The sequence below is a fragment of the Strix uralensis genome, chromosome 1 (genome assembly GCF_047716275.1).
Source record: "Strix uralensis isolate ZFMK-TIS-50842 chromosome 1, bStrUra1, whole genome shotgun sequence".
Classification (NCBI taxonomy): Eukaryota; Metazoa; Chordata; class Aves; order Strigiformes; family Strigidae; genus Strix; species Strix uralensis.
In genome coordinates, this window is record NC_133972.1 from 68,328,875 (window position 1) to 68,342,650 (window position 13,776).

The 13,776-nt window shown below is 42.0% G+C and overlaps 1 protein-coding gene across 5 annotated transcripts in view; it reads left to right on the plus strand.

Moving 5' to 3' along the window:
- TNS3 (tensin 3) overlaps nucleotides 1-13,776 on the plus strand; it is a 241,463-nt gene that overhangs the window by 203,429 nt on the left and 24,258 nt on the right. For all 5 annotated transcript variants that reach the window (XM_074869814.1, XM_074869796.1, XM_074869804.1 and 2 more), the window contains one exon: nucleotides 12,179-12,350. In XM_074869814.1, the coding sequence (XP_074725915.1) occupies nucleotides 12,179-12,350 (172 nt within the window). The remainder of the gene's footprint in view (nucleotides 1-12,178; nucleotides 12,351-13,776) is intronic.

The following is a 13,776-nucleotide window of genomic DNA, read 5'->3' on the forward strand; positions in this document are numbered from 1 at the left end:
GAGTAATTCTAATTCAGGCGGTACATGTAAAATATTCTTGCTTTCTTACTCCAGATCTGAATTTTCTATCAAAATATAATAGACTCTTAGAGCAGCCAACTGTTGCACAGTATGATGTGCAGGCTGTACTAGAATACTTTAAAGAGCCTGATGATTACGGCCTTAATACAAACAATATTTCTTTTCAGTCAGTAGCAGCAGATGCATGTGTAAGGAATGCAACCCTGAAAGGAGAGGGACTGAATGATGATTGTTAAGAGACAGACCAAGAAAACACCTCATAGCTTAACTTCTCAGTCCTGTTACATGATACTGAACCACACTGAAGATAAACTGAACAGAGTTTGTTTTTACCTGTTTCAGTTACAGATTATTTCCGGTTCTAAAATGAAAAGGGTTTAGGCATACTACTTCAAAATGAAAAAGCAGCCCTTGCTTTTGGTATTCAGGCTGCAGTGAGCTCATCCATTTGGTACAGGCAAGCGACTCCAAAAGAGTGAACAGGTTGAAAAGGGTCATGATTAGGGAGAATTCTTCTGATAATAGAAGAGCAGGAACAAAGTGAGGCTTCTGGTAGAAGGTCCAAACATCAGTTTGCCTGCTTCCATTCCTCCTGCTAGGTAAGTACTCTTCAGATACCAAAAGCTCTATACTCGGACTTCTCTGGTGCCTGCTGGCATCAGGGAACTGGACTGGGACATCAAAAGGGGAGTTCAAACTCCCTCTCTTTTTCACCTTAGGAAGAGTAGGTAGGATCATTTGATTCTGTGATACCACAAAATTGAAAATTTCGCTGATGAGTGATGCTCTCCTTTTCTGATGCCTCCTTTCCAGGAATGCCAGAAAGTCAGCCCCAAGCTCAAAGCTCAGTCCTTTCTTCGTTTACTCAGTATTTGCTCCAATTTCCCCCTCCGCCCCCACCCTTGTCCCCTTTGCATTGGCTTTGCAAAGGATCTGTCAGTAGACATGAGTTGCAGTTTCAGTTCAGCACAGACAACCTGGACCTGCATCTCGCACATCTCAAGCAATTTTAATAGCTAATGAACTTTGGAACGCAGGGCAGACATTTTACTCTCTTTCCTTGAAAGATGTTCAGTCTTCCAGTGCATTCTGCCTGGAAAAGTATCACTATAAATTTTGAAGGTACCAGTCTGTACGCTTCTGATTCCTAGTGGGTTTTTTCCCCTCTAAAACTATTGCTGTTTAATTTTAGAATTCGATGAAAATTGTCATATTCAGCAATGTGAATAGCTGAAATTCCATTATGAGATAAACCATGATAAGAATGGAATTGGTTGCCCCTAAAGCCACTTAACTAATTTGCTGTGAAAACTTAGCGCGGGCATGTTAATAATTATATTCTAATTGTTTCGTTGGATTTGTTTTCATTCATCGCTGAATGATCTGCTGTACTTAAAGGCAGAATAGTAGTGCTCTTGTTTATGCACTATGGACTGACAGCGTCTCTCTCCTAAAGAGTGTTTTAATAAATGTCACGTTTTATGTTTGCATGTGACCCGGGTGGCTTGAGGAGATCCCTCTGCAGCTGATTTGCATTCCAAAGACAGCAAAGCTATGCTTAAAGTCAATAGTAGAGCATCTGCAAGATCTTTTAAAATACATGAGAAGACATGTAACTGATTGCTTTAGTCCCTGAGGAAATGTCTTTTTTTTTTTTTTTGGTACTATATGGGAAAATAAATTAGTATAAGAAGGTCCTTCAGAAAGGTGTGGTAAGATTTTTACTGCTTTGAAGATGCTGTATTGCAAATTCTATTAAGCAAATACAAGTTATTTGTGTTTTGGTATTTTTGAATGAACACGTGATACCAAGCATCTGTGAAACAGTGTAAGGGTCTGTCAATGGAATGGCTATTTCCTCAGTAGAAAAGAAGCCAGATAGTAAGAACTTCAGGGCAGGGACTGTGGGTGGGGAAAAGCGGGGTCTGGTAAATCATGCTTTTGATACTTAGCCCTCTGCAGACAGGGGCAGAGGGTAAGCGCAATTAATTCCCTGATCCTAGGGTTGCCTGGAGATAAGCTGACCCCTGGCACAGCTTCAGAGGCTGCATTTGTTTGTTACTGGCAGGAGCCTCGATGGGCCGTTATGGGAGCTAGAAGTTGCTGGAACTGAAGAATGTCCCAGTGTGCACCCACTCTTGTCATGCATCTTGCCAGCAGGCCCAGATCTCCTGTGGAGGTGGCAAAGTGCCAGCCTTGCTCACCCAGTGCTTGCTGGGGAGGGCTGCTGTGCCAGGGATGTTTCCTCAAGGGGCAACATGGATGATTTACAGCCCTCTTTAGGCATAAGGCAAGAATGGATTTTTTTTATTCTAAATATATTTGAAAGGTTCCCAAAACACAGTGAGCGCTTTCTAGATGCACACAGTAATAATTGCATGAAGTTAGAAGCCTTCAGTACTGCAGTGTAGCTTACCTTTAATTCTAGCAGTTTGGCTTCTAACTGTTGAATGTGTTATTTCTTCCACCAGATGTCTCTGAGAAATACTTTACTGCCTCTCCGGATTTGCTGTTTTATTTCCCAGGTTGTCAGCCATGACATTGTTGTGTTTTCTGTAAGAGCTAAACAGGTAATAGATATTCCACTGAGATCCTTCTCAGTACTGTTTAATGGAGCAACTGAAACCGACCTTTCCAGTGGAGAGGTTAGTGTGTGGATGTTAGAGCCAGCATCTTCATAGCTTCACCAGATTCAGCCCAACTGATTTTGTTACTTGCAGAGAGAGTTGATCCACTTAAACAGGTATTAGCATGAAAAAAACCTGTTATATGATACCTCTTTGTTATTGGTGGGTTTTTGAAAAGTGAGGGAACCTCCATGATAGTACATAATTTTGGCTCATGACATGTTCTCCTTCTGAAAGAACGTAGGTAATTTTGAAGATAAGTTTATTGATGTGCGTAAAAGCCAGCAGATTCCAAGATGACAGAGAAACTGCCCCTGTTCCATCCTTTAAAAAAAAAAACAAATGACACAAAACCCCCAAAACTAAAAACCCCTCTTTTTATTCCTTAATTTCATGCCATTTTTTTCTGTCAGTGTGTGTGACCAGTGGTCTCCAAAGTGGGGTCTGTGCACCCCAGGTGATAGACGGGATGATCCATTGGTCTGTGGGAAGAAAATAATTCATAATTAAACAAATATACATAGTACTTTTGGTGGGGTGTGTTCAAAAATTTCTTATTGATGGGGTATGCAACTAAAAAAGTTCGGAAATTACTGTATTTCCTCTGTGTGAGGAAATTAGTGTTCCCATAGAAAGATAGAAGTGATGTTTGGCAAGAACCTCTGGGGGCATGTAGTCCTACCTGTGACTCAGAACAGGACTGTCGCAAGTACTGGATCCTGCTTTGTCTCAGTCAGGAAAACCCCTCCTGATGGAGGTTCCACCACAACCCTGGTTAACCTCTTTCAGTGTTGCGCTGCCCATAGTGACAAAGCTCTTTTTGATTTCTAGTGAGAATTTGTCAAGAGCTTTTTGTCTGTCACTACTGCGAACTCTGGCTCTGTTGTCTTTTCTGGTAGAGAAGAGACCCTCTTCTAGTAGTTTTAGGCTGCTTTTAGATTTCCACCTTGCTGCTTTTCTTCTCCAGACAGAACAATCCCAGCTCCATCGTCCTGTCATTGTGCGTTGTGTGAGTAAGGCCCCTGGTCATCTTGGTAGCCTTCTACTGGATCCCTTACAGTTTCTCATGTTTCTGAACTGGTGGCCTGAGACTGAGTTTAGTATTCTTGGTGAAGCTTCCCCAGCATCAGATACAGAGGGGTAATAACCAGCTTCCTGTGGTGATCTGTGTTCTTCCTGCTATATAGCTCAGTACGCCTTGTTTGGGATGAGAGTGAAGACTCTCTTTTCAGCCTGATACCCACTGATACTTTTCAGCAGGGCTGCTAATGACCAATTGGATCCCAGCGTGTATTGTTACAAGGTCTTGTTCTGCCCCAGGTACAGATTTTTTTTTATTTCATGTTGAGCTTGAGTAAGATACCTGTTGGTCCAGTCCTCAAGTTCACCAAGGACCCAATACTTGTTATTGGTATTGTTGAAGATGGTCTTAATATTATCCATTTTCTAATTATCACTGTGGTTCAGTGAAGCAGAATCATTGGTGGGGATATCAACCCTTATTTGAAGGTCTCTGATTTTCTTAAGAAGATTAAGAAGGTGGATTTCCAAATTTCTTGTGAAATGATAATACTCAGTTGTGGGAGGGGGAGTTAATCTGAGCAAAACAGGGTCTTTATACTCTAGTTGTTATGCCTTTGTTTTTTCTGTCTAAGGTGAAATAAAAAGCAACAAACATGAAAGGATACAAACTGTTAGTATTTTAGGTTTATTTATTTTTTCTAAATAAATTAGTTTTGAAAAGCAGGGGTTCTGTTGCTACAGTCAAAGTCACTAAAATAGCTGACTAATAGTACGTAGTATATATCATATAAAATACTACATATACACTATATGTACTATATAGTTTTTTATATATACACTATATAGTATAAAATCCAGTTTACGTATAAAATATACTTGTAGAAGATGTTGCAGATTTTCATGCTTCCGCAGAGCTCCATGGCAGTGAAGACTTCACATAGCTTGGTGACTATGGTGGGCCAAATGGCAAGGTGCTGATTCAGCTGCAGGTTTTGGTGGGACATTGCCAGAACGAAAAGTGAGCTAACAATGACAATCATTATCTCAGTCTACGAGTTGTTATTTGGAAAGTTTCTTAACCAATACCTGTTTTCTAAAATATAAACCCTCTGAATCTTTCCTATCAGAAATGTGAAGAGTTAACTTCTTTTTTGAGGACAATGAGCAGGAAGGTGTTTTGTTGCTGCCTGGGATTGTCAGGGATTTTGCTTTCACTGTGTGTGGTTTAGGTCAGCTTACTTGTGTTTTAACCAAACCGTAGTACAGTAAATTAGCTGCTGTTCTCAGAGCTCTCTGTTTGAAACACTTAAGAAATAATGGTGGAAGCTGGCTAGCAGCAACAGCTTGGGATGATTTAGACCTGAATGAGAGGTGAAACAACTTGTGTTGGAAAGGATAGCATATACTATGCAAAAGAGTTAAAAAAGTTATTCCCTTCCCTGGTAGCTGAAATTACAGAAGACAAGAGCTTAAGCATCATTCATTCATTTCCACGTATTCTATGGAAAGGAAGGAACAGCGGGACCAAACTTGATGACTTTCATGAAAGGGAATAATTTGGTTCACTGTATTTTTGTGAAATTGAAAGCAAAGTATAGCAGTTATAAAAGGTCAAAGTCAATAGTTTGCAGACTGACTGAAAGCAAAAGAGAGTTTCAGCATTATCTCAGTCTCTCTGACTAATTTTGACACCTCAGCGTTTGGAAAAGCAGGAAAGAGAGTGAAAGGGCTACCCCAGCAGAACCTTACAATGCTATTGGACTTGGAAAGATGTTAGTTTGTAAACTGGTTCAAGTGGGCCATCTTGCTGTCTCCTTTCTCCGTATGCAGTGTTTTTAATTCTGGCCTTCCCTGTGAGCTCAGTAGAGGTTTCTAAGGAGCTCCTTAGCTTCACCAGTGCCAGTTCTGTTAGCACTCTTGTCAGCTGCTGGAGGGACTCTTTTTCCAGGGAGCCAAATCCTTTTGTCATGAATTCACTGTTTCCAGGGTTTCTGGCTTTACATAGTAGCATAAGCCTCTGCTACTCCATGCTCACAGACTGCAGTTGGAATTGTGCGCTCCTTTTCACTTCATCCAGTCCAGTTAGCTGTCACTGCATGTTGCATGTCAGTACTTCTCTTCCACTGAAGCTCTCTTCCTTGCTCCATTTTTTTCTTCAAAACTGATTTTTCAACTGATCTTTCCGTCAACATTTCCCTTGCTGAAATATTGACGGGATGTCTTAGAAAAACTAAAATTGTGCCTACTCAGTATCATTAGCTCTATACTTTGCTCGTTGGTGGTTTTGCTTTCTCTGATTGTTTCCCTGATAAATCTTGCTCCACTTTTTTTCCTTTTGTAGATTCTAAGGTTTGGAAAGAAACATATCTAAACAAACCTCTCCTAAAATGTGCTTAAGATCTTCAGCTGGTACTTTTACTGGTATGTTTCAATCTGTGGAGCCATCCAGTGTGTCTCTTGATAGGTTGTTCTGATGCTTAATACTAAAGGCTAGGGTTGTCTTTGATCCTTGCTCTACCTTTCCTTGTATGTGTGCATAAATCTTCTGCGAGACATTCAGGGTAATGGTGGAGTAACTTGCTTAATGAGTAATAAAATTTAATATTGGAAGAGGGAAGTGGCCATCTTTTGACCCTTGGTCTCCCGGATAAAATAAAGTTGTATCAGCAGAGACTATTGTCATAGAAACTCTTACAGTTCCCTAGATGTGGAAAGGAGAGATGAACAGCTCAGCACTGTGGTGGAGTTTACACTGGCAGTAATGTAAACTCCAAATGGTAGTTGGAGCCAGCTGGATGCCAAGCTGCATAGTGCCATGGAGTTTTTGGTGAATGCTGGGGAGTGCTGTGGGGTTTTTTCTGAGACTTTCAAAGGGAAGAAGATTTTGAGAATGCTTGTCGGACAGGACAAGTCCAAGATGAGTCCTGAGAGGATGAGAAATACAAAGTCCTTAGTGAAATGCAACCATCCAAAACAAAAAAAATACTTCTACTGTGTAGAGAAGATACCAAACACTCTTCTGTGATATTCCTGGATGCCTTCAGTTCTGTCATTCTAGATGAGTTTGTCAGGAAATGTGTCTAAAGGAATGGGCTCATCAGCTGTTCGTGTGAACAATGAGAGGTGGGAGTGGAGGGACCTCTGAATGAGAATGTTGACATGAGAAATGTTTTACACCACATCTGATGTGGCTTCTTGCAAGTCTTTTGTTAGGCTGGTTTTATTCATTGCTGAAGCCATCAAAGGATGGATCAAGAAATAGATTGTGAAATTTGAAAGTGTTGCACAATGCTTTTTATCTTTCTGCTGCTCTTTAGGGCTGGCAGTGGCTCGGTTACTTCAGCTTACTTTAGAGCAATATGCTTTCCTGTGTCCATTCAGCTTTTAGTATGGCCTGAGATAGTCTGGGGGGTGGTCAGCTCAGGTTTTAGGGAGTGGAACAGTGATTCAGAGTTCCCCAAAAGATGCAACTGAAGGTCTTGACTAGAGTTTTCAAGCTCATGCAATGCAGTTTATCACCTTCTCACTAAAAGGACTACAAAGGTGGGAAGGTATGAGAAGCTGCTACAGTACAAGGTATGATAGTGGAATGACTGCTCCTTTCACTTCCCTGCCATTGTTGGACCATTGTCTCCAGAGCTTTGAGGTGATTCGGCCCTTCAGCTGCTACAAGAAAGAGGAAAGGGAACGTTTTTACATATCTTTTATCTGGACTATGGTGTGGGTTAAGCCACTCCGGGTTTTTTTTGTGGATATTTTTTTTTTTTTGGTCAGAGTTCCTTTAACAGATTTAGTGGATTAAAATCCAAATTAATCTATAACATCTTCATAGCTGTGTACTGGGCACATCCAGGAGTTCCTGCTTACAACTGAAAGAAGCTTGCAACTTTTGTAGGTATTTGGCCTTGGCTGCCAGGTGGGACAGTAGAAGAGTGAGATGAATATTTTTCTGCCTTGCCTGTGAGCACAACAGTATTCATTTTCTTCCTGACTGTCACTTTTCAGTAGTATATGATGCAGAGAGCCAAGTTCCTCTCTTAGGTGCTGCCTATAAAGTTGATGATCAGTGATAGTAAATGTAGATATGCAGGTCTGACCCAGGTGCATGAAGAGACATGAACATGAATGATTCTGGTTGTCACATCACTTCTCTAAGTAGGGGAGCTGCAGATTGTCAGTGTTCTCACAGATACAATGGCATTGATTTAGTAGGGGCCTGCAGCAGGAAGCACTGATGCTTTGCAGCAAACATGCCAGGGGAATTTGTAGCATGCATACAGAAATCCTGTAGAAGCTGTGAGATTGCACTGAGTTAATGATTCCGTGAGATAAAGGGTTAACAGCTGACCAGCAAGTGTGGACTCTGCATCAGACAATAGAGAGGACATAGCTGAAATATTCAGCAAGCTTGGTTTTAATTGTAATATAAACAAAGCTGCTTTCATGGGAAGTGCCTTTCAGTTATACTTGTTTCTAGCATGGGAAGAGTTGTACAGAGTTTGCGTTCTTTCTGCAGATTATATGCCTGGCTGCCAGTGGTTTTTCACTTTTAGTTTAGTATTTAACACCTGTGAAAACTGGGTATGAAAAGAAATGCCGCATCTGTGAGTGTGACAGAGGTCCTTCCCTTGTGCAGTGTTCAGTGCTCTAAAGGTAATAGCAACGGGCCAAGCCTGAAACAAGGAAGTATCAAGTCTTGGTCCATTTCTTCAAGCAAGTGCTGTTATTGGTGGGAGAATGAGAGGATTTTGCTCTGTAAATGCTTTAGATTAACTCTTATGCACATAACTGAGATTGCAGTAGAGTGGGAGAAGATTTTAAGCTATTTCAGAAGGAGTGCCACTCCCCTTCCTGCTTCCAGGTTCTTGGTAACTGGAGTCCAGTGACTCCCCTGTATACTCTTGTATCAAGGGAACAGACACAGAGGCACGAAAGCAAACAAGCATATGGAGTTAAGCTTGTGATCATAATTCTCATGCCTGCAGGGAATGCATTCACCTCTCCCACACAGTAGCAGATTCATCTCAACCTGCAGTATAATTGGGAAGCATCTGCAGGTTCATGTGCGGAGATGAGATGTCTGTAGCACTTACAATATTTTGTCTTATAGGTGCTGCTCTTGGTAAATTCAGTCTAGTGAAAGTTGTGTTTCTGGAGAGGCTCTAGTAGTCTTCGGACATGCAACATTAGTTTGACCAACCCACCTTCAACTAATCGGCTTTTTCTCAGGCAATTGTTAAGGCAAAGTAATACTACTTTATTATATATTGAAATCATTACTCAAAGCTTAACATCAACCTTTATAATACTTGGGTAAACAGTCAATCTTTGTAAACAAGCACCACTGATTTCAGTTGTAATACAGCCTAAATCATGGGTTTATACAGCCAGCTTTTTCTGACTGCAGCAGTATGAGAATGACTGTAATAGATCTGATCTATTAGATAGATACAGATTCAGATTTCTCTAGCTCTTCCACACCATGCACATTTCTGCAGTATTTCCTTAAAGTTCACTTCTATGACTGGTGTGGATATAGTTAAAGTAATGGGTATAGTTAAAAGACAGTGTTACAGTTTTCTAATGTTTCCCTAGTCTAATTAAATGTTTGCTCTGTACAGTATGTGTGCTATGTGAGGAATTCAAATGGTTTTCAGTCAGGGCACTGATCGGCAGATTTTCTTATCTCAGGCATTTCTTTTAAATACCTTGCACCCTCCTCATTCAAATAATAGCAGAGCCAGACTCTGCCATGAATTTGAAGGGTAAAGAAGATTTATTTAGAATTGTTTCAGTGGCGCTCACAGAAATAGGCTCACAGAAATAGTGAGAACCTTTGTCGTTTTTACATTAGAAAGATTTCCTCATGGAAAAGATGCTTTAGTATGATCTTAACTCTTTGTAGGACTGGAATTGTTCCGTAGCTTTCTTGTGTATTTTTTCCTCCCTCAATCTTTTGAAGTGTATCTGCTTAAGAGACAGTAATTAAGAGATTGTTTCATCTGTGATTGCTTTATTGGGTTCCAGTCCTGCAAGTGTTGAGATCAGTGGAACTATTCAGGTGTATGAAGCTATTCAGATGCACAGGTATTTGTAGTATCTTAGTGCATGGCCTTTTCTGTGGTGGAAAATAGTGCCGTTTAACCTGGGCTTATGTGAATAGGTGTTAGATTGCTTTAGACTATACCAGAATAATCAAATGTAATCCTCATTAGAGCCTGACTGGCTATTAAAATGTACTTGTAAAGAAGGGGATTAAACTGTTCTGTATAAAGCTCTTTAGTAATGGCATCCGCGTTACTCCTCATCCAAATACATCCTTTTCAACTATAACCCATAGTATTTATGTCCGGTATAATTAAGTTTAACATAGTTCAGACTTGAATCAATTTAGAAACCAATTACTCCAATGCTATTTGCAAGCTATTAGAAAAGTTTGGTTGCTTTACTTTTTTTGTCTGTGTGGTGTAAACAAAGTCACGCCTGTAATCTGTAGTTGCACTGGTAACTAAACCCTGTTCTGCTCTGTGCTGCTCAACTGCCTTTCAACGCCAGTTCTTTCCTTTTCTCCTCATGTGATCAGAAGGGTGAGAGAAGACTGGCTCCCTCATCATCATTCCCTCCCAGGAGGTTTTTATACACAGTGATAATATACCCCTGAGCCTTGTCCTCTCCAGGCTGAACAGTCCCAGCTCTCTCAGCCCCTGCTTCTATGAAAGATGCTTCAGTCCCAGTGACGCTCCAGGCATCTTTGCGGCCTTGTGCTGGACTTGCTTGAGAAAGTCCGTGTCTCTCTTGTACTGGGGAGCCTGGAAATGGGCACAGAACTCCAGATGTGGTCTTACTAGTGCTAAGCAGAGAGGCAGGATCACCTCCTTTGAGCTGTTGGCAACACTCTTCCTGATGCAGCCCAGGATACTGTTGACTGCCTTTGCCATGAGGTTGCATTGCTTGCTCGTGGTCAGCTTGCTGTCCACCAGGACCCCCAGGTCCTTCTCTGCAGAGCTGTCTTCCATCCAGTCGACCCCCAGCATGTAGTGGGATTATTCCCTCTCAGGTGCAGGAATTTGCATTTCCCCTTGTTGAAGTCCTTGAGATTCCTCTTGGCCCATTTCTTCCACTTCTAAATGGCAACACAACCATCTGTTTTATCAATCACTCCTCACAATTTTCTGTTGTCTGCAAAGTGACTGATGAAACTATCCCATCATCCAGGTTGTTAATGAAAATGTTGAACCGTATTGGCCCATGGGGTATAATGCTAGTGACTTGCTTCCTAGTGGACTTGGTGCAGCTGATCATAAGCCTCGGGGCTCAGGCATTCAGCCAGTTTTCAATCCACTCCACTGTCCACTTATCTAACCCATTCTTTGTCAGCTTGTTTATGAGGATGTTACGGGAGAACATGATAAAAGCCTTACCGAAGTCAAGATAAGCAACATCCACTGCTCTTCCCTTAGCCACTAAGATTCAGTTCACTGAAGAAGGCTGTCAGGGTGGATAAGCATGATTTCCCCTTCATAAATCCATGCTGACAACTCTCAATCATCTTCTTTTCCTTTGTGTGTTTGGAAATGATTTCCAGGGTTAGTTGCTCCATCAGCTTCCCAGACACTATCCCAGAGACATCACCTTTCCATCACCTAACCCAGAGGTTAGGCCAGCCAAGCTTGCAGTTCCCCAGATCATCCTTCATGTCCTTCTTGAAGACAGGAGTAACACTTGTTCCCTTCCAGTCTTCAATCTCTCCCAACCATTGTTACCTTTTAAAGGTTATGGAGAGTGGCCTTGCAGTGGTATCAGCCAGCTCGCTCAGATCTTGTGGGTGCCAACCTGTCAGGCTCCAGACGACTTACATATGTCCAGTTTGTTTAACTGCTCTTTTGCTTGGTCCTCCTCCACCAAGGGTAAGTCCTCCTTAATCAAGATTTTTCCTGTGGTCTCAGGGGTTTGAGATTCCCTAAGGCCTGTTTTACTGGTAAAGACCGAGTTGAAGAAGGTTTTGAGTACCTCAGCATTTTCTGTGTCATTTTCCACCAAGTCCCCTGCCCCATTCAGCAGTGAGCTGAATGGGCAGGCTGAATTATTACTCCAGTTTTCTATCGCTTTAGTGTTAAAGTGCACACTGATGGTGTGCACAGTCAAATAGGACGCTTGACTAGACATACCTGATTAACACTGTGGACTGTGTAATGCAAAACAACATGGAACAGACAGGTCTGTTCTCATCTTTAGGGCTAGAGAATGTACCCTGGAGAGCTGATCAAACAGTTTGAGTGGTGCAATTCTGTAATCTTTATTCCCTCTGCTGTTTGTTCTGCTGGATGTTTTCAGCAGTCAGTGTAATGTGTGAAATAAAATGTTACTGCTCAAACAAATAAAAACTCTTCTTTATAGTCCTATTAAGAGAAAACCAGATTGTTTTATAAACAATTCTTTCAGTACAAGGTCCAGAAAAATGTGAGTTGTTTTTTAACTTGCCTTTTGCTTTGTTTCCTTTGCTGCAGAATCTCAAAGTTACGCGGAAGCCATTAACCACTCTATGGTGATGTCTGACAGCAGTGTGGGCACTAACCCTGCTTTGCTGAGGGCCAACATGCAGACGGATCCCTCCTTTCAGCGCTGTTTTGCATCTTCATGTACTGTTTCAAGTAACAGTCCTATCCCAGGGGGAGAAAGGTAGGAAAAGATTCTCCTACCTTATTGTTCAGTTCTCATAACTGTAGTTTCCAGCCAAGATGTATGTTTGCATCTTCATTGCAGAGCATTTGTCTGAGAGCTTTTGAGTTTGGTTGTGACATTTAACTATGATGTTGTCCACCAGCTGGAATTTACCACATACAGAGATGTTATTTATACATCAGGGACACAATTAGCTTTGAAGATAAATAGGAATACAAAAATAAATAGGAATTATAGCTCAGTTACTTTATTATGTGCTAGCACAAGCTCATACATATTTTCCTGTGCTCTTAACCAGCTTCTCTAGTGCTTTACTGTAGGCCAACTGTATGAGTTTTAGTAAGACCAAATGCCGGGTGCTGCACTTTGGCCACAACAATCCCCAGCAGCTCTACAGGCTTGGGGAGGAGTGGCTGGAGAGCTGCCAGTCAGAGAGGGACCTGGGGGTGTTGATTGACAGCTGGCTGAACAGGAGCCAGCAGTGTGCCCAGGTGGCCAAGAAGGCCAATGGCATCCTGGCTTGCATCAGAAATAGCATGGCCAGCAGGGACAGGGAAGTGATCTTGCCCCTGGACTCGGCACTGGTGAGGCCGCACCTCGATTCCTGTGTTCAGTTTTGGGCCCCTCACTACAAAAAGGACATTGAATTACTCGAGCGTGTCCAGAGAAGGGCAACGAAGCTGGTGAAGGGTCTGGAGCACATGTTGTACGAGGAGCGGCTGAGGGAACTGGGGTTGTTTAGTGTGGAGAAGAAGAGGCTGAGGGGAGACCTCATCGCCCTCTACAACTACCTGAAAGGAGGTTGCAGAGAGCTGGGGATGAGCCTCTTTAACCAAGTAATAAGCGACAGGACAAGAGGGAATGGCCTCAAGTTGCGCCAGGGAAGGTTTAGACTGGATATTAGGAAGCATTTCTTTACAGAACGGGTTGTTAGGTGTTGGAATGGGCTGCCCAGGGAGGTGGTGGAGTCCCCATCCCTGGAGGTGTTCAAGAGGCAGGTTGACATGGCGCTTGGGGATATGGTGTAGTTGGGATCTGTCAGTGCTAGGTTAACGGTTGGACTGGATGATCTTCAAGGTCCTTTCCAACCTAGATGATTCTGTGATTTACTGAAAAGCATTTAATGAAATTTCACATTGGAATAAGTTGTATATGAGAGAGAGGGAGCAGTCTTCTCACTGCAGTACATGCATTTCTAGTCAGTAAAATATCAGAGGATTTGGTTTTGGTAGTGAATAGCTGACTCCCTTTCAGCTGCTCCGCAGGCTGAGAGATTTTGTTATTTCATATTTGTACTGTGGTAAACATGTAGGGCTCTGGACCAGAGCTTGAATAGTATAAATTTACAAAATATCCCCTGTTCCAAGGAGCTTACAGCATAAGAAGAGAAATAGCAGGAAATTGCAAACAGGGAGTCCCGGGT